Here is a 21799-nt window from a genome sequence, read left to right as displayed (position 1 = left end):
GGCTGGTGCCCAATCAGCTCAGAATTCTGGGCCAAAGTACTCTCCCTGTAGTGCCTTTCCGCAGGTGAGAGATTGTCAGAGCTGTGCACCGACACAAAGGTGCTGGCCAACAGTTCAGCTTTGTCAACGTCGCTGACTGCTTCAACACCATTCAGTATTAGGACCGGGGTCAACCCCATGCATCCGCTTAATCATCCCCCAAACATCCCCGAGACGCGTTTCTCTCCCAATTTTGGAACAATACCGCCTCCAATAGGCACTCTTGGCCGTTCTCACAGTTTTCCGCACAACAGCGCGGGCCCTCTTGTAGTCAATGAGGGCACCCTCAGTGTGGGCAACCCTTAGCCGGCGAAACGCCGCATTTCTCGCCCTAACAGCATGACCACATGCTTCAGTCCACCACGGCACCCGCTTCCTATGTCCACTACCACCACTCTTAGGAATCGTGCCTACCGCTGACTGCGTGATGAGCGAGACAATTGCACTATTGAGATCATCCACCTGAGTCAATCCTCCTTCCTGCAGAACCCTAGAACCATCATCAGCTTTCCTCAGGAAAGCCCCCCAGTTCGCCCTTGCCAACTGCCACCTCTGGATCCTCGTCCCCCTGACCACACAGCTCCCAAAGCCAATCACGGTGCGGACTAGATAGTGATCGCTACCAAAAGAAAGATTACCAAGAACCTCCCAACTACAAACACCAGCTAACTCCTTGGACACAAGTGTAAGATCTATTGCACTTTCCGCACCGGTCCCCATATCATAGCGGGTCCCACCCCCATCATTCAGACAAACCAACTCCCTTTGATTGATAAAACCCTCTACCACCTGCCCATACCTATCGGTACCACTACCGCCCCACAAAGCGCTATGCGCATTAAAATCCCCACACCACACGGCCTTTCCCCGAACATCCTTACCGATACTATGTAAGGACTCTAGCGTTAACTCACCACACGGATTATAAAGGTTAACCACAGTAACAGCTTCACCACCCAGCCAGACCCTCACCGCCAGGGCCTCCGGCGCTTTACTCACACTGACAACAACGTAATTTAGGTCATCTCGGACAAACACAGCCACACCTCCGCCTCTACCCTGCTCCCTATCATTCCTAACACACACATACCCTTGTATCCCAAAACCCCACCTAGGTCGTAACCAAGTCTCCTGCACGCACATAACGTGAGGCTTGTTCAACAAGGTAGAGACAAAATGCTTAAATTCCTGGCCATTAGCACGAAGACTACGCGCATTCCATTGCAAGACAACCACCGCCATTATGAGCCCCCGGAACCTGACGGCGCATCGGGAGCCCCCCCACTCCCACTGCCAGAATGGGGCAGGGCGCCCTCCCGCAGCGCATCCTCTATCTCCGTCCACTCGGGGCCCCCAGCTCCAAAGTACTTCCCTGCAGCCTTAGCGATGATCTTAGTCTTTTCGGATCTCTTCTTGGTTTGCCCAGTACAGTTAATCACTTCCACTATAAAGAGGAAGAAATCTTTCCTCTTCACAACCAGTACATCCTCCGCACCCACAGGGCCTCTGCCCGTGGAAGCCACACTCACGGGCATCCCAGTGGGGACCTCCCCCTGGCTGCGGGCAACGCTGCCCCCTCCCCTGTCGCCTAGGACACCAGCAGCACTGGCAGCCCCCACTGCATCCACCGTCACCTGACTACCAGACACCTTCTTGACCGCATCCGCGTAGGATATGCCTTGAGAGGCTCTAACTTTTTGCACCTCCGCAGCCCTCTTGCTGAACACGCATCCCCCGTAGGCAGAGCTATGCTCTCCCCCACAGTTACAGCACTTGAGTTTTGCTCCGTCGTCACACTTCCCATACTCGTGGTCTCCTGCACATTTACCACACTTCTGCTTCCCTCTACAGACCGCTGCAATATGCCCAAAGCGCTGGCACTTGAAGCAACGCAGGGGCGGCAGAACATACGGGCGTACGCCATAGCGCATGTACCCAACGCACACCACACGAGGCAGGATCCCACCTTCAAATCTAATCATTATCGACAGGCTGTCACACCTTACCCCATCCCGGGTCATCTTCAACCGCCTAGCATCCACCACCTTAGCTCCAGTCAAATTCTCCTTTATGTCATCCACAGATGTCGTCGTAGGGACGCCTACTATAACTCCCCTGACCGTGCCTCTTACAGCATCAGACACAAGAATGTCCTTCCCACCCAGACACTTAGCTTCAATCGCCTTCCTTTGCTGAGCCACGTCCTTGCACACAACCAGCAGCGAGCCATCCCTAAGGACACTCGCATGCTTGACCACTCCCACAGCTACAGTCAGGCTCCTTGTCAACGCCATCGGATCCCACCCCTTAAAGGACGCATTATCCTGCGCGAGCTTTATGAACACCTTACACTCTGAACTCACATCCCCGACATCTGCAACCCCCCCGCCCTGCTCCTCACTGAGAGAGCCCTCCATAGACGAGCAAGAAGACGCCCTACGCCGCACAGGATCAGTGGCTCCAGGGGAGTCCTCCCCGCTGTTCATATCGTCACCGACCAGGTCACGCTTCCTCTTCTTCTTCCCCGTCATACGGACCGAGGCGTTCCTCTATGTTGCCGTAATATCCAAACTGTTGTCGTTGTAGTTTTTTATGGCAGTTGGCATCCAAGTGCACGAGGTATTGTTCGTTGTTGTGTTGTTGTTGTTGTTGTTGTTGTTGTTGTTGTTGCTTTATGGTGGTCGGCATCCAAATGTTGTTGTTGTTGTTGTTGTTGTTGTTGTTGTTGTTGTTGTTTTATGGCGGTTTCAGAGTCAGAGCGGCTTTATTCCAGGGAGACTCTTCTTCATCTTCCTCACCTTCTTTGACGTTCGGTGCTTCCACCGTACAGCTTTATTCTTTAGGCTTAATATTTCCACTGATGTCGCTGCTTGGTAGCCGCGTGTCTACGAGACTGGACGAGGACAGGAGACCAACCCCACCCCCATCTCGTCACTCTATCATACTTCATAATAATAGGCATAATGTTCTGCTTGATGACTAAACAAAAAACAAACAATTCTTCTTGTTTAGAAGACAGTTTCCACCTTATTTTGTCCCTTTTTGGCTCGAGCCATTCCATGGAATGGAATGCGACGAGTCTTTGTTCTTGCCATGTTTCTCACCAGCCGCCATAAAACAACAACAACAACTGTCTGAGGAAGAACAAGCCCTGGACTAAAACTGTGAGGAGACCTTGCTCGGCACCCGGTCTGGAGAGACGGGAGATGGCGGAGGAGAGTGGATCGGGGATGGAAGACGTTCTGGACGGCGTGGAGGAGCAGCCTCTTCTGCCTGCACGTGCCCGGAAACGTAAAAAGTCCCTTGGCTCGTCCGGGGGTTCTGGGAATGAGCAGCGGGATGAGGCTGAAGCTGTTGATGTCCGGGGTGGGAGCGGAGACTGTGGGGTGGTCATGGAGCTTGCACAGGATGGTGCATCCTTTAAGGAGTGGAATTCAGTGGCATTGTCAAAGAGCCTAACTGTAGCTGTGGGAGTGATCAAGAGTGCGAGTGTCCTTAGAGATGGCTCGCTGCTGGTCGTGTGCAAGGACGCGGCTCAGCAACGGAAGGCGATTGGAACTAAACGTCTGGGTGGAAAGGACATTCTTGTGTCTGATGCTGAAAGAAACACGGTCAGAGGGGTTATCGTAGGTGTCCCTACGGCGACGTCTGTGGATGAAGTTAAGGAGAATTTGACTGGAGTTACGGTGGTGGACGCTAGGCGTTTGAAGGTGACCCGGTTTGGGGTAAGATGTGACAGCTTGTCGGTAATGGTAACACTTGAAGGGAGGTGCCTGCCTAGTAAGGTGTTCATTGGGTACATGTGCTATAGCGTCAGGCCATATGTTCCGCCGCCCCTGCGTTGCTTTAAGTGCCAGCGCTTTGGGCATATTGCAGCGGTCTGTAGAGGGAAGCAAAGATGTGGTAAATGTGCAGGAGACCACGAGTATGGGAAGTGTGACGTGGGTGCAAAACTGAAGTGCTGTAACTGTGGGGAAGAACATAGCTCTGCCTTCGGGGATGCAGGTTTAGCAAAAGAGCTGCTGAGGTGCAGAAAATAAAGGTCTCTCAAGGTATATCCTATGCAGATGCAGTCAAGAAAGTTTCAAGTAACGAGTTTAGAGTAAATACAGAGAGGGGAGCCAGCGCTGCTCCCAGCCAGGGCGAAATGAGAAAGGCCAGCGTGGCTCCCAAGAAGTGTGAAGGTTTCAAGAGTGGAGGTCCCAAGTGTGCAGGTTCCAGAATTAATGAGAATACCCTGGTTGTGGATAGAGAGGATTTTGTACTCTTTATGGTGGATGTTGTAAACTGTGCTGCTCAGACTCAAAGCAGAACTGAAAGGATCAGGATCATTGCTAAAGCTGCAGGGAGATTCCTTGGAACAAAGGAGCTTGATTGGGCAGATATAGAAAACAGGCTAAAGGCGCTAAATGGGAGTCGGAGTGATGGGGGTCTGCTTGTGGGGAGTCAGAGTGATCAGAGTGACGAGATGGGGGTGGGGGTGGTCTCCTGTCCTCGTCCAGTCTCGTAGACGCACGGCTACCAAGCGGCGACATCAGTGGACATATTAAAGCCTATAGAATGAAGCCTAAAGAATAAAGCTGTACGGTGGAAGCACCGAACGTCAAAGAAGGAGAAGATGAAGAAGAGTCTCCCTGGAATAAAGCCGGTTGGTCTCTGAAACAACAACAACTATTCTAGTCACAAAGACATATCATGACCTCATGGGCTTTGTAACACCAAAGCAATGGAAGGAGTACTTTTACGGACTACGACAGAGTCTGAGGACTACGACAAAGTCTGAGGAATAAAGTCTGGCGGTAATGCAACACTTGGATGCCAACCGCCATAAAACAACAACAACAACAACAACAACATGTTTCTTATTATTCTTATTCTAATCATTCTTATTGCATGGTCATTTTGCCACAACATTGATGAATGTCCCACATGGGACATAGACGTGATCGGCTCGGCCCGAACTCCAATAAAATGGAGGTTGTGAGAACGCCCGTCGCAACAGTGTCGACTAGTTCAAAAAAGAAAAAACATGAAACGCTTAATCTTTGGCCTAGGCACATGAGACTTGGGACAGTGATAGAGCTACCTTTTACCTCTGACCTTTGACGAGTAAAACACACCTGGCAGCATCGCTGTATGATAAACAGGAAGTCAGCCATGTTGAATCAAAGTGGCACCGCCACGCTTGACTTTTTTTCCCCAAAATAGTACTTGTTGTGATGAGCTGAATCTAAGTTTTTTGTCCGATCGAGCTCAAAACAACACCTTTTGCATCTAAAGACATTGAAATGTAATAAATATTCAAAATAATGTTGATATTCTTTACGGTCTCTTTGTAACACGCCCTCAAAAAGGCTCAATTTCCTGTTTTTTCAAGGACAAGTCACACCTATTGGAATTGATCTGCGGAGCTCATATTTCACTCACTGATGTGTTTTTATGGTCTGATTGTAAATAATTAATACCATGTAACAAATTTACTCTATAGCGCCCCCTACCCATTGTGTGAAAAACTCAACATTGTCTGATTTGTTTGAAACTCATGGATTATATTCTCCTCGAGACGCCATGAAAAAAAGTGCATTACAGATATTATGTATTTTCACAATTGACCAGCAGGAGCGCACTGAATGCCTTCACTTCCTCTTCCTCTTTTATTTTGATGGGACATTTCCTCTCGTGCCGCGGGCTTAGCACTAGCATTAGAGTTAGCGTTAGCATTAGCGGCGGGTCTCTGTTGCTAGGTGACGGAGGTACAGGGAGGAGGGGGTGCAGCCAGGTCACCGAGGCTCTCTCTCTCCCTGTTTCCCTGCTCAGGTCAGTGCAGAAGGTGCCAGGATGTGACACTTACAAAATAAAGGCCTCTGTGTTTTACAGATACAGAAAGAGTTTTATTTTGACATAGCCTGACAGTGACAGATGATTGTCTAAAGAATAAAGCCTAAAGAATAAAGCCTAAAGAGTAAAGCCTAAAGAATAAAGCCTGAAGAATAAAGCCTGAAGAATAAAGCCTAAAGAATAAAGCCTAAAGAACAAAGCCCAAAGCAGGGGTGGGCAAACTACGGCCCGTGGGCCACATCCGGCCCGCAGGGCCTTTCAATCCGGCCCGCCAAGCTTGTCCAAGTAATATTAAAAAAAAAAAAAAATATATATATATATATATATATATATATATATATATATTTTTTTTTTTTCTTTTTTGCTCTCAGGCATCTGTCTGCACTTGTATCCTTAATTAATATGAAGTGAAATGAATTAAATAATAGATTCAATAGCCTATAATTTGACAGAAAAGTGATATTTTATTTGATAATACATTTTTGGGATTTTTTTTTCACACCAATGATCGCGGGCCGGCCCTCCGCTACTTGCCTGGATTCAAATATGGCCCTCAGAGGAAAATGATTGCCCACCCCTGGCCTAAAGGATAAAAGCCTAAAGAATAAAGCCTAAAGAATAAAGCCTAAGGATAAAGCCTATAGAATAAAGGCCTCTGTGTTTTACGACGCAGAAGGACCGCTACAAAACATCAAGGAGAAGAAGGCGAACACGACAGACGGGTTTCAGGAGCTTTGCCGTTCACGATAAATAAGGTGCGTCTCAGAAACAAAAGGCAAAAAAAATGCCCAACCGTTGGAGAAGGTTTTGGAAAGAGTTGCTGCAGAAGCCGAAGAGAAAGGACAAGAACACGGAGCCGGCGGACGAACCCGCCAAACAGGTGACGTCACGTCAAGCTGAGCGACAGGCGGCCGAAGGGCGTTTTCAGGAGGAGAAGGAGGACGAGATGGAGAGAACGAAGCAGGAGGAAACGGAGAAGAACCAAGAGCCAGAACTGAAGGAGAAGAACATGTTGTGTGGACCTCCTTCTGACTAGGGCTGGTTTGGACTTCAGATCTGCACGTACGTCCTGAAGATGAGTGTGTCATGGTCGCCGTCTGATCTGGTGATATGTTTTGTCATGTTTTCTATCTCTGCTCCTCTTTGTTTCCCTTGGTTTTCCTCTGTTCTGAACGAGATTGTCCACGAAGCCCCGTCAGCTTCAGCATTCAAGCGTTTTTGAGATTTTGATTCCTATTCTGACCCTGATCTTTTTGCCTGTTCCTCGTGATCCTGTTCGCCGTCATCGACCCTGGACCGTCCTGAGTTTCCCTTCTGCCTGACCTCTGACTTTCCTGTTTGCCCGTGTACCGAACCTGGAACGGATTACCGACTACGACTCTCGCCTGCTCTGACACCGCTGAATGCCGGATCTGACCCCCGCTGGCTGGAAGGACCTGTCGTCCTGACGTACCAGTGACTTATACTTTACTATTTGTGCCAATAAAGACCCTTTAATCGTCGCCTGTTTCCAGTTCTGTCATTGGCTCCGTTCTGACGTTCGTGACAAGAGTGTAGAGGATCAAAGAAACAGTCACAATAAAGAAAAGAGATGATTCTCACGACTCGATCTCATGGGCTTTGTATGTGTTTGTTGTTCTCTTACATGATGGAAAAACAATACATTATTACTCACTTTATCAACAATAAATGAACTGATATTGTTAATATAGATAATACCAAACAAGAAAAAGGTGTGAAGTAGTTCTAAACTCAATTCAGTAATCAATTTAAGAACAAGATGAGCCTCTCTGTTAAAACTGTTGCACAGAGTAAGTCAGTTAATGATGTAATAGGAATTTTCGGATAAAAAAATGTAGGAAAAGTGCAGTTCTGAGTTAGTTCATCAAGAAACCAAAGAACACAACTGATAAAAGCGACATAAAAACAGATCGTGGCATTTCATAAAATTAAAAATAGCAGTAAAATGTCAAGGCCTTTGGGAAATGTGCTCCAGACAGAAAATATTAGCAGGTTTGTTTTATTGATAAGAATAATGTCGAGTATTATTGTGTGTGTGTATGAGACTTACGGGAGGACACTGAGCCAGTTTGTCGGCCGCCACCATCTGAACGTTTAAGTGTTTGGCCTGAGACTTCCCTCTGGACTTGATCAGCCTCTGGAGAACCTGAGAGAAGACAGGCAAGGCAAACGTGAACAAAACTAGACCGGAGCGTGAGTGTAGACCTGGTTAAATGCTGGTTTGTTTTAGTTAAATCATGTCCTTGCTTGGGCTTAGTCCTTGTTTAGCTCTAATTAAGTAGAATTGGTTTATCCTCGGTTTAATCTTTATTTAGTTTTATATCTTAATGCTAATGAACTCCCAAGTTATGGTTTGGTAATATGTTGAAGAGTGGTTTAGTTCTAGAGTAGTCCTGGTTCAGTCCTGGTTTAGTCCTGGTTTAGTCCTGGTTTAGCAGCAAGTTTTGATTTAAATATTGTATATCCATATTGTGATTTATTGTGATGGATTTCTTGGGACGTGTTCTTTCAAACAATATAAATTCATGATAAATTGCTGAATTGAACAATTATAAACTTGCTTACTGCTGTATTAAGGCTGAAAGGGTGAATTATTCATGGGACAATTGTATTCTTTTGATAAGGACATTGTGAACATGACATTTTAATGCAGTTTTATTCTTTTACATAATCAAAACTTCAATTTAGTCACTTTAGTTTAGTCACAGTTTAGACACTTGTCTTTTTGGATTTTATTTTATTTATTAATTTGGGTTTTAGTCCTGACTTAGTCCCAGATTTGTTCTAGTTTATGTCCTGGTTTAGCCTAGATTGTAGGCCTGTAGTCGAAAAAAACAAAAGACAAAAAAATCCTTATAATCCCTTTAAAATAATTAGTCGACTACAATTTTGGTTGACTAACACAGTATCAACTACCGTATTTTCCGGACTATAAGTCGCACCTTTTTTCATAGTTTTGGCCAGGTTGCAACTTATACTTATATTTATACTTATATACTTATACTTGTACTCCGGAGCGACTTATATGTGATATTATTTGTTATTTTCATATTTGCAACCGCATTTCATACTCAAGTGCGACTTATTTATGTTTTTTTCTTCTCTATAGTGCATTTTTTGGCTGGTGCGACTTATAGTCTGAAAAATAATTGTTATTAAGGAAATTATTCGAATTAACGACCCTATTTAGATTCTGTAGTTTCTGATTAGTCCAATTTTAGAATCCTGATTTTTTGCTAGTTTTCTCAAATCCGATTATAGCCTCTTTTTAGACCGTCCTAATTTAATTAATTCCATTTTAGGCCTCTCACATATTTACTTCTTGGCCTCCCGCAGTTTCCAGTTTGAATTATGGAGTGTGGCAGTACCTTGGGCGAGGCTATTTTGATGTAGACGATGATGGGAGCCAGCGAGGTCTTGGAGAGTTGGGATGGGTGGTTGATGGTGTCGGCGTCCAGGGCGACCAGCTGCAGGGTGCGGGCCAACTCGAAAATGCGCTCGATCTCGCTCTGCACCTCCGCTATACGGACCCGGGACACACACGAAACGGGTAAATGCGAGAGACAACACGTGCACCGCGCGACCAAACGAAACTCTTTGTCCACGTCTATTTCAAAGAAGTTAGGACAGGGTGTAAAAGGAAATCAAAAGCCGACAGGATGAAATCAATTGCAAATCCCACAAATCCAACGTTGATTGAAACATAATATAATAAAGGTGTTTAACCGTTTAAAATTTCACGACAGCAACTGGAGGATGGGATCATGGAAGGTTAAATATGTGTTTTTCTCTGTTTTCTAATGATGAACGTTTGGGTAGAAGATACACATACATTTTAAAGAGGCACTGTGTAACTTTTCTCCATGGAAATGCCATTGTGTTGCTTAGAATGTTCCACAGTATGACATTAAACTTATTCTTTTCTGGTGTTTTTATTGCTAAAAAAATACCCGCGTTGATACAAGCAGCGGCGTCTCCTCTCCACAGATCTGACATGTAACTTAGGTCTGCTTGTCCCCACGGAGACGCTGTACGTAGATACACTTAATGCCATACTGTGGTGCATTCTGGGCAAAGCAACATTAACCTCTCAAACATTATTGCGTTGGCTGCGTTCACACTTCTTGGTATTTGGTCCTAAATTCCGCTCCTTTTAGTCCTGATGTGGACCTGGTTTAGTCCTGTTCTAGTCTTTAACTTAGTCCTCCTGATCTAGTCCAGGTTTAGTTCGGGTTTAGTCCTCGGTTTAGTCCCAGTTCCGATGCGGTGCAGTACGGTAAACGTGTACGTGTGAACGCAGCGGCCCAAGTCAAACCGGTTTCGTGGGATTTGCGAGCGATTTTGTCCTCTGCTTTTATTTCCATTTGACACGGCGCCCAGAGCTTTTTTGGAAATGAAGATTGCACTCTCTCACATACGGTGGGGCCTGCATGTCGGTACGTCGCCATGCACCCTCTCCGCTCTCCATTTGAGCACGGCCAAATGGAGCAGAGCAGCGACATGCCCATTCAAAGTGCCGCCTCCCCCGCCGGCTCGTTTCACGCCCTCATTTTTTTTTTTCCCGTTAATGTGTATTTTGCATTTTTGCTCGAAGTGTGAAAGGAAGGAGGCACTTCAAAATGAGATGCGTTCGGCACTCGGAAAATCCTAATACTAATAAGGGAATCAAACAAATGGAGTGAGGCATTAGTTCTGGTTAGCTAACAGCACAGCGGTGATTCAGGGCGTGGTCGTTTTGGTTGTCACCGTGGTGCGAGCAAAGGTGCCCTTCTTTTAGTGAATGCAATGCACAGTTGTGGTCACTAGTCTGGAATATGTTTACTTTGGCAGTTTAGACCTCAGCAAACCTAAAATGCACCTGATCCTTGCATTTGTTTAACTGTCTTTTCATAAGCCTGTGCTGAACAATCATTTTTTAGATTTACTTTTGGACTAATTTGCACTAACTTATAACTGTGATATCCTCCCATATGTCGAGATATTTCATCCATTTTATTTTATTTGTAAAGTCCATGGATGGATGGATGGATGGATGGATGGATGGAAGTCCAGTTTTAAAATGTCAAATGGGTTATTGTTTTGTAGGATTTTTTTCAAAGGAATAAAGACGGAATTGAATTGTAAAATGCTTCTTTGGCACGCAAATAAATTATATATATACATATTTTTTGCAAGATTGGATCAATGCCTTGGCACAGGTCTACACTTTCCTTTTTTTATTAATTTGTTTCAGATTTTTTAAAGTTCAAAAAACAAAGAACACAACAAAGAGAGGGAACATACAATTTACATAAAACATCCAAATAGTTATGTACGTTTAGTCCGGCATATCTGTCCCAATTAGTCCAAAGTCTTTCGAATTTGTCCAGTTTGAATGACCGTATCTTCCGGACTATAAGTCGCACCTTTTTTCATAGTTTTGGCCGGGGTGAACTTTATACTTATATTTATACTTATATTCTTATCCTCTGGAGTGACTTATATGTGATATTATTTGTTATTTTCACACTTGCAACCGCATTTCATACTCCAGTCCATTTTGCGAATGTCCATAATAATTTAAGTCGTTAATCTTTGGTGCATTTTGTGTCATCCATTTTTTTGTGAAGGCCTTTTAACCCTGTTGCCAATAGTATCCATCCGTTGTGTCCGTGGCAGGAGTTTTGAGGCCCAAATACATTGTTCTGAAATCCAATGGGATGATGATGTCAAATGATGATGTCTGTTGCGCTTTAATGACCTCAGTCCAATATTTCTGAGCGACAGGACAGTTTCTCCAGCGGCTCGCCTTTCCCTGTGAGTAATGAGCACTTTGACGTGATCTTATGGAAAAACTTAACACATTTTTATAATAGAATTCTTTCCAAACATGTGATTTTGTGGTCCTCCATCGTGAAGTGCATTTGTTTTCCCATTCTTTGTCAGTCAAAACAAAATGACCTACTCTTTTCCATTGATTTTTAATATTTTTAGTAGAATGGTTACTATATTTATATAGTTTAGATATTACTTCCTTTGAAAGGTCTGATTTATAAACCTTACTAAAAGAAAATCAGTCAGAGGGTTGTAATGGTCATTGCTTTACTTTATTTCTTGATTATAATAACTCCTAATTTATAAATACCCATAACAGCTGTAAATAAGTGTTAGTGTTTTTATTAAGAGTATAAGAGGTATTTATTTTTATTTATTATTATTTTTAAAGAGATTTTATAAGTTATCTGTTTTTTATTATTATCATTATTTACTTCTGTGCTTAATTGGTTTCTGTGTCTAATCTGCGTTGCAACATTGAAATTTCCCCATTGTGGGACAAATAAAGGTTATCTGATCTTATCTTATCCTGTTTCTCCAAGTCAACATATCAAAGCTTTTCCTTCAGGTTTCTTTTACATTCTGGTAGAAACATCTATTATATACTTGTTATCCAGACCGTAAATGTCAGCTCTAAACTTTCCAAATACTTCTAGTTTTTTAATCTTCTGCGTCATCGCTCGCTTTCCTTCGCACGGCGCTGTATTTCAGGGTTTTGGTGCCTGTTTCACACGTGAGATTAAAAACTGAAAGCATAATGTTCTCTGTCTGGTCTCAAAAACAGTGCTTATTGAGGCGCTGCCGTTTGAAAGCGATAACGGGGCCAAAACAATCTGCAGAAAGAGCCGCCCCGAGTTTAGTCTGAACGGCTGAAATGGAGAGACATGAACCTCCAGATGGAAGAACGACAGAGGAGCACTCTTCATGGGTGTATTTTGGATTATGAGTACGGTATCTCCAAAAATCACTTTCGACTCCAACTTTCCAATTTTCTTTTTTACTACAACAGTTTGATGTAAGGCAAATGTAGTTCAAAGATAGAAACTCATTACTAAAACTATTTTCTAGCAGAAGTGAAATGGCAGTAAATATATGATTACAATACCCATTAAAATAACTAAAAACAAAATGGTACCACTTTATACACCTTAAAAATGCACGAAGAACAACTTAAAATGAAGAAATTGCTGATTAAGAATGATTCAGGCTCAGTAACTTTAATTTAAGTAACTTTCTGGAGGTGGAAAATCACCTGCATGGAAATAGAACGTTAAACCCATATTTCAGAAAAGACTTCATTCAGAATTAAACTAGGATTAGACTAGTGCCAACAGGGTCTGAACCAGGACTATCCCAGAATTAAACTAGGATTAGACTAGTGCCAACAGGGTCTGAACCAGGACTATCCCAGAATTAAACTAGGATTAGACTAGTGCCAACAGGGTCTGAACCAGGACTATCCCAGAATTAAACTAGGATTAGATTAGTGCCAACAGGGTCTGAACCAGGACTATCCCAGAATTAAACTAGGATTAGACTAGTGCCATCAGGGTCTGAACCAGGACTATCCCAGAATTAAACTAGGATTAGACTAGTGCCAACAGGGTCTGAACCAGGACTATCCCAGACTTAAACTAGGATTAGACTAGTACCAACAGGGTCTGAACCAGGACTAACCCAGAATTAAACTAGGATTAGACTAGTACCAACAGGGTATGAACCAGGACTAACCCAGAATTAAACTAGGATTAGACTAGTGCCAACAGGGTCTGAACCAGGACTAACCCAGACTTAAACTAGGATTAGACTAGTACCAACAGGGTCTGAACCAGGACTATCCCAGACTTAAACTAGGATTAGACTAGTACCAACAGGGTCTGAACCAGGACTATCCCAGAATTAAACTAGGATTAGACTAGTACCAACAGGGTCTGAACCAGGACTATCCCAGAATTAAACTAGGATTAGACTAGTGCCAACAGGGTCTGAACCAGGACTAACCCAGAATTAAACTAGGATTAGACTAGTGCCAACAGGGTCTGAACCAGGACTATCCCAGAATTAAACTAGGATTAGACTAGTGCCAACAGGGTCTGAACCAGGACTATCCCAGAATTAAACTAGGATTAGACTAGTGCCATCAGGGTCTGAACCAGGACTATCCCAGAATTAAACTAGGATTAGACTAGTGCCAACAGGGTCTGAACCAGGACTACCCCAGACTTAAACTAGGATTAGACTAGTACCAACAGGGTATGAACCAGGACTAACCCAGAATTAAACTAGGATTAGACTAGTGCCAACAGGGTCTGAACCAGGACTAACCCAGACTTAAACTAGGATTAGACTAGTACCAACAGGGTCTGAACCAGGACTATCCCAGACTTAAACTAGGATTAGACTAGTACCAACAGGGTCTGAACCAGGACTATCCCAGAATTAAACTAGTATTAGACTAGTACCAACAGGGTCTGAACCAGGACTATCCCAGAATTAAACTAGGATTAGACTAGTGCCAACAGGGTCTGAACCAGGACTATCCCAGAATTAAACTAGGATTAGACTAGTGCCAACAGGGTCTGAACCAGGACTATCCCAGAATTAAACTAGGATTAGACTAGTGCCAACAGGGTCTGAACCAGGACTATCCCAGAATTAAACTAGGATTAGACTAGTGCCAACAGGGTCTGAACCAGGACTAACCCAGAATTAAACTAGGATTAGACTAGTGCCAACAGGGTCCGAACCAGGACTAACCCAGAATTAAACTAGGATTAGACTAGTGCCAACAGGGTCTGAACCAGGACTAACCCAGAATTAAACTAGGATTAGACTAGTGCCAACAGGGTCTGAACCAGGACTAACCCAGAATTAAACTAGGATTAGACTAGTGCCAACAGGGTCTGAACCAGGACTAACCCAGAATTAAACAAGGATTAGACTAGTGCCAACAGGGTCTGAACCAGGACTATCCCAGACTTAAACTAGGATTAGACTAGTACCAACAGGGTCTGAACCAGGACTATCCCAGACTTAAACTAGGATTAGACTAGTACCAACAGGGTCTGAACCAGGACTATCCCAGAATTAAACTAGGATTAGACTAGTACCAACAGGGTCTGAACCAGGACTAACCCAGAATTAAACTAGGATTAGACTAGTGCCAACAGGGTCTGAACCAGGACTATCCCAGAATTAAACTAGGATTAGACCAGTGCCAACAGGGTCTGAACCAGGACTAACCCAGAAATAAACTGGGACTAAACCAGGTCTAAAGTAACAAGGACCCAACAGGACTAAAACATAATTAAACAAATCTAAACCAGAATTAAACCAGGACCAAAGCCGGTCTAAAGCATAATCACACAAAGACAAAAAACAGGACTAAACCCAGAATAAAACCAGGTTTAAACCAGGACAAACCAGTAAACAAGAGAAAATATATTTGGAAAATTGGGCCGGACCAGATTATTTGGAGGGCCGAGTTTGGCCCACAGGCCGCAAGTTGAATAGGCCTGAGTTAGAATAAAAAATTTACTAAACCTGAATCATTCTCAACAAACTACCGGTAGTTGTTTATTATGAATTAAGTCCTTGTTTGTGCTTTATTAAGGCAAAAGTGTATTTATTATCATGTGTCACAAACTAAAGGTTAAGTAGAAGCACTTTGGGGATAGACAAGGCACTGGATTTAGCGTCTACATGTGTAAATATATGTGTAAATATATGTGTAAATATGCTCTATCTCTTAATTTTCACAATAGTTCTACACATACACTTGAAGCGGACTAGCTCTTTTACAGTTGAACAGCAGCAGACGCCCAGAATCCCTCCCTATAGACATTTTAATTTTTTTTTTTACTGACTCCACTGTTTTTGTTAGAGGTTTCAGGCTGTCGCGATGGACTACAGAGAAACTGACAGGCAGGCAGACAGGCAGACAAATGCATGGAGCAGATTGTGAATGTTGTGAATGAAATAAAAGTCTAAAATTAAAGGAATAATAAAAGTCAGAGGAAGACAGGCATTTTTGCGTTTGAAAGAGGAGCATACATACCCAGTACATCTGGATCAAAAGAGGAAAGATGGAGGGAGAGGAGATGGCGGAGGTGGGGAAAAGACAGGATGAAAAAGAAAGGCCGGATCAGAAAATAAAAGAGTAAAATTTGGAAAGATTTCTTTTTTTTTTTCTTCAAATTGAACAACTAACAATATTACCAGTACCATTACCATTATACACAAAACACTGCTTAATACTATCATCACATCATTATAGACCTGTAGAAGTGATAAGGATGTCATATCACGATCCATTAGATTCAGAGTGATAGAAAGGACACATATTAGTCAAAATGGACCTTTTTGACGTCAAAGGTAGAAAAGCCAGAGGTCTGGACTGTTTTTAAGTCCCATAAATCGTTGCCAGACTCGTTCTGAGCATTTCTGCTGTCAAATCATGGTCATTACAACTGTGTGCTTGTATTAGCATTGGTCACGTTGCTTAATAGAGCTATTTGTTCCCCCCCCCCACTATTGCCAATAGATGAGAGAGACTGTTGGAACGTAATGTGTGTTTTCAATGCACCATTTAAAATTAAAAAAAGGTTCAATAATATAAACATTGCATAATATGTGTCCTTTTAAAATGGGACAAAGCCATAGCACTTAATGACATGACATTTGACATTTGAATGGTCAAAAGTCCTAAAAATTGCACCCATCACAGAAAGATGTTATTGAAACCATGAAGTTTAAAAATGAGATCGAGGCCAGTGTTAAAATATATTATCCAGTAAATACCAACATGTTGAGAACCATAACAAATACATTATAGCATAAAATACAGAGAACAGAACTATTATTTTCATGAAACACAGAGTCCTGCATTAGTCCTGACTTGTGTAGTGACAGTGTGTACTTGTGTGTGGTTGTGTGTACTTGTGTGTGGTTGTGTGTACTTGAGTGTGGTTGGTTGTGGTTGTGTGTTTTCTTACCTAGGCTGGAGTGCGTTCTGGAGCGCTCGATGATGGTGTGGTTGTGTGTGGTTGGTTGTGGTTGTGTGCGGTTGTGCATGGTTGGTTGTGGTTGTGCGTGGTTGTGTGCGGTTGTGCATGGTTGGTTGTGGTTGTGTGCGGTTGTGCGTGGTTGTGTGTGTTTGGTTGTGGTTGTGTGCGGATGTGCATGGTTGGTTGTGTGCGGTTGTGCGTGGTTGGTTGTGGTTGTGTGCGGTTGTGCATGGTTGGTTGTGGTTGTGTGCGGTTGTGCGTGGTTGTGTGTGTTTGGTTGTGGTTGTGTGCGGATGTGCATGGTTGGTTGTGTGCGGTTGTGCGTGGTTGGTTGTGGTTGTGTGCGGTTGTGCATGGTTGGTTGTGGTTGTGTGCGGTTGTGCGTGGTTGTGTGTGTTTGGTTGTGGTTGTGTGCGGATGTGCATGGTTGGTTGTGTGCGGTTGTGCGTGGTTGGTTGTGTGTGGTTGGTTGTGTGTGGTTGGTTGTGGTTGTGTGCGGTTGTGCGTGGTTGTGTGTTGTTGTGTGTGGTTGTGTGCGGTTGGTCGTGGTTGGTCGTGGTTGGTCGTGGTTGGTCGTGGTTGTGTGTTGCTGTGTGCGGTTGTGTGCAGTTTGTTGTGGTTGTGCGCAGTTGTGTGTGGTTGGTTGTGGTTGTGTGCAGTTGTGCGCGGTTGGACTGTGTGCCTTCTTACCCAGGCTGGAGCACGTGCTGGAGCGCTCGATGATGGTGTGGTTGTGTGCGGTTGCTCGTGGTTGTGTGCCTTCTTACCCAGGCTGGAGCACGTGCTGGAGCGCTCGATGATGGTGTGGTTGTGTGCGGTTGCTCGTGGTTGTGTGTGGTTGGTTGTGGTTGTGTGTGGTTGTGTGCGGTTGTGCGCGCTTGGTTGTGTGCCTTCTTACCCAGGCTGGAGCGCGTGCTGGAGCGCTCGATGATGGTGTGCTTGCTCGGGTTGTTGAGGACCGAGCGTTTGGCCAGAGAGATGTCGGCAGTGACCCGTGTGATGGATATCCTGCAAAAACAAAGCCAAGTCCACCACTGCCGTTTTTAAATACACACTGCCTGCCCAAAAAAGAAACAGGTCTCCACCGAAACAAAAGGTCACGCGCTCTAATATTTGGTTGTAGCGCCTTTAGCTATAATTACAGCACGTATTCGCTGTGGCTCATTTCAAAAAGCGTGCGTTATGTTTTTCCATTAAGCTCTGGTATTGATGATGGAAGAGTGTGACCAACGCCGTCTCCAGCTCATCCCAAAGAGTCAGATACGAGGCACATTAGCTTCTGCTTCTCCTCAGACGTTTGCTCTGCTCGATGCCAGTGATTAGACACTTCTCAAACACACTGACGTCTCCTCCATAACCGCGGGATTCGTCTTTCCACGCGGTTGTTCCAGAAATGAGAAGTCGCTCACTGCATCAGTCGGGTTTAAATACCGTTTCTCAGCTGAAAGATCATCAACCATGCAGCAGTTCTCCAGCAGGGGGCTCGTATATTTCTTTGAACTGGATCTTAACCAAAGTTGTGCCAAGAGCCTTGCATTATTAAATCTCGCAGTGATCCAGTCAACGCAACATAAATAAGAGTGCGTTCACGCGTCAAAATGGAGATTAAACTGGCATTAAACCTGGATTAAACTTGGACTAGAACAAGACTAAATCAATCCTCCACTCGGATGCAAAGACCAAAGAAGAATGTGTGAACGCACTTTTAAATAAAATTGTGTCCAGTTTATTTTTTCACTCTCCTGCTGTTCTTACAAATAAAGTTCTCTAAATATAATGTACATGTGACTTGTACTCACCTGCCCTCGAACTTGTGCTTCAGGAAGTCGAAGAGCGCCTTTTGCATCATGTCCGTCACCTAAAGACAAAACAGATAAACTCAAGAAGTAATAAAGTTATAATACTGACAGAAACACTTGAGTGAAAGTAAAAGTACTACACAAAATAATCCACTTAAGGAGAAGTATCTAAGTATTTCACACTTTTGTTCAGAGTGAAATATAGTGATTGTGTTATTGGGCTGATTTTCCACAGCGCCTCAATCAATAACTTGCCCGGTCCTTCAGTACTTTTACTTTTGTACTTCCTGGCACAGTTTCCTTACCTCATACCCTTTGAGCGAGGGCCCCACGAGGATGATGGGCCGCATGGAGGGAACCACATCGTACGGCGGCACATGTTCCATCTGAGACGACACGCATCAGTCACGTTTGGGCACAGGCACATTTTACTGTATGTAATATGTATATAATATGTATATAATATGTATGTAATATGTATATCTCTCTCCCCTCTCCCCCTTCCCCTCTCCTCCCCTCTCTCCCCTCTCCCCCCTCTCCCCCCTCTCTCTCCACCCCTCTCTCTCTCCCTCCCCTCTCCCTCCCCTCTCCCTCCCCTCTCCCTCCCCTCTCTCCCCCCTCTCTCCCTCCCCTCTCTCCCCCCTCTCTCCCTCCCCTCTCCTTCCCCTCTCTCTCCCCTCTCTCCCCCCTCTCTCCCTCCCCTGTCCCCCCCTCTCTCCCTCCTCTCTCCCCTCTCTCCCTCCCCTCTCTCCCCCCTCTCTCCCTCCCCTCTCCCTCCCCTCTCCCTCCCCTCTCTCCCCCCTCTCTCCCTCCCCTCTCTCCCCCCTCTCCTTCCCCTCTCCCTCCCCTCTCTCCCCCCTCTCCCTCCCCTGTCCCCCCCTCTCTCCCTCCTCTCTCCCCTCTCTCCCTCCCCTCTCTCCCTCCCCTCTCTCCCCCTCTCTCCCCCCTCTCTCTCCCCTCTCCCCCCCTCTCCCTTCGCCGTTGTCGCGCTCAGATTGATAGATGTTTTCAGGCGGAGTCCGTGTATTTTATTGACTGCTTATGAATGCTCCGGAGCCTCGATCAATCCTCCTCTCGCGCGCTCCTCGTTCTTTTCTTTGAGTCTAATTAAAACAGAACTAATTAAAATGGAGGCGCTCGTGACTGCGGCGTTATTGTAATGTTCTCACGCTTCACGTTTGCGCGTCTGGGAAATAAAGCCGGGACTATTGCTCAGTCTGTCAACGCCTAATTTGTGTTTCGTCTTCTTCAAAAGATATAATCATTTGTCCAGAATTGTTAATTGTTGTACTCATTTTTCATCACTTTATCCATGGGTTTAATTTGTCAGTTGTCTTTTGTAACCCTTTTGTGTTACTCGTTTTGCATGATTTTGTCCATTATGGAACAATACAACCATGTATTTTAAGTATCTTATTATTACATTCTTATTTTCATCAGATTTGTCACATTTACTTTTGAGTTATGAGTTCAGGAGAGCACATTTCTATTTAAATGCATCATCTTTATGGTTAATCTTATGAGACAGTCTCTAATGTTCTATCAAATCTCTCTTTTCTGAACGGGGAGAAGTCCTCAAAATGTCTCCACAAAGTATTGTTTTTTATAAATCATCATTTGTGTTTGCAGATTACAACTGTTTTAAACTTTTACATCGAGTCAAGAGCGTGCTCAGCAGTGACTTTTACTTCTTAGTTCAGCGGCAGAGCGGCGGTTTGTCTCCACGGCAACGCTAACAACACCTAGCATGCTAACGCCGCGCTCCGTTTCTGGCTAAAGCGCAGAAATCCTGTGCTGTAAAAACGCCTACAGCCACTTTAATTTGAGTCATTTGAGAATCGTTGGAGGTGGAATGTCAGAATATTAAAACGTTTAATAACCACATGAAAACATTTGAACTCAACACTTTCGTAAATTGAAGACAGAACCAACATTTACCCCCAAAAATACTGGTACTTTTCCACCATATTAAGTAGGGATGTAACGACGTTCATTTCACGGTACGATATATTAATCGCGATATTGTCAAAATACCTCGACCAGCCTTTAGTGTGAATCCTTTCAGTCTAAGATGTGAAAGTGCTTTAAGACAGGAGCAAAGGATCATGGTCTATGTAGTTCCCTTTGTCGTTTGAGCCGTTGCCGCGACAAAACTATGCATTTAAGCAAAGAAGCGGATTATTTGACCTATTTGACGCATCGTGACAGCCCACGATGCTATTTTCAGACTTTTGCCGATACAATATCACAATATTTGGGCCGATATATCGAGAATTTACCCTTGAACTAGTCCAAATCCATTGCTTCCAGATTACACTTCACATCGAGTCTTCCATATTATTTATTTATGAGAAGAAATTTGAACAGAGTTTGTTTCCAATATGGCTAAATGTACGTGCCCCGGGAAATACTTTGTTGATTTTGTTTGTGCAGCGCCGTAGTAAGGTTTTTCGAGTGTAAATCCAATCCCGCAGCTGACAGTGTGACTTATACGGAACTCCCACACGAGCCAATCCCGAAACAACATAATGCATAAAATATTCTCCGCATTCCTTGCCTTAAATCCAATTGAGAGAAAGCCATTCGCACTGGCAAAAGGGAAAATATTGATAGGCTCGTTCAAACCGCTTTTATTTAGCGTAATCCAGTTGTAGATTTCCTCTGCAAAAATGTAATCTTGATATACGTAATTATGGCAGTTTGTATGTCTAGATTATTATTATTATTCAAGTAAAAGTACAGATACAGGAGTAAAATATAAAGTAAAAGAATTGAGAAGTCTTCTTGACTAAAATCATTTAAATACGTGTTTAAATCTTGTTTTTTAAAATACAAATTAGAAGTATTTGGCACAGCTTCTATAAAACGTCTTCGATAAAACGTGTGAAAATGTGCTGTTCTTGACTTTTCTTTCTTTATTTCTTTCTTAATATATATATAACAGAATAGAATAAAACATGACACAGAGAGATTGAATAAAATAAAATAAATAAAATACAATAAATACAATAAATCCAAAAAAATAAAATAAAATAATATATCAGATTTTTCAGTCCATACATTTCTTGATGTTTCTGGACTTTTTTAGTTTTATTTGAAGACTCAAAACCTTTAGCAGGATTTCACCATAAACATGTTAAAAGTACTTTTTAGAAGGTTTTAGACCTTCTGAAAAGTACTTTTAACTTTCTAAATAATGTAGTGAAGTAGAAAGTACAGATACCTGCTCTCAAACGTAAAGTAAAAGTAAAAAAATTCACTGTGGTTCTTTTACCTTTGTCA

The 21799-nt window shown here is 43.7% G+C and overlaps 1 protein-coding gene across 2 annotated transcripts in view; it reads right to left on the bottom strand.

Annotated features, from left to right (window-relative positions):
- The window catches only part of cacnb1 (calcium channel, voltage-dependent, beta 1 subunit), a 104167-nt gene that overhangs the window by 19685 nt on the left and 62683 nt on the right, over positions 1–21799 (bottom strand). For both annotated transcript variants that reach the window (XM_072442905.1, XM_072442906.1), the window contains exons 8-12: positions 18823–18903; positions 18518–18576; positions 17617–17726; positions 9267–9418; positions 7949–8044 (exon numbers count right to left, since the gene is read on the bottom strand). In XM_072442905.1, the coding sequence (XP_072299006.1) occupies positions 7949–8044; positions 9267–9418; positions 17617–17726; positions 18518–18576; positions 18823–18903 (498 nt within the window). The remainder of the gene's footprint in view (positions 1–7948; positions 8045–9266; positions 9419–17616; positions 17727–18517; positions 18577–18822; positions 18904–21799) is intronic.

Source organism: Eucyclogobius newberryi, unplaced genomic scaffold, assembly GCF_026437365.1.
Source record: "Eucyclogobius newberryi isolate DKJ021-1_F unplaced genomic scaffold, fEucNew1.0.hap1 SCAF_13, whole genome shotgun sequence".
Classification (NCBI taxonomy): Eukaryota; Metazoa; Chordata; class Actinopteri; order Gobiiformes; family Gobiidae; genus Eucyclogobius; species Eucyclogobius newberryi.
Note: the sequence above shows the minus strand (reverse complement) of the source record. Positions and strands in the feature narration are given on the sequence as shown.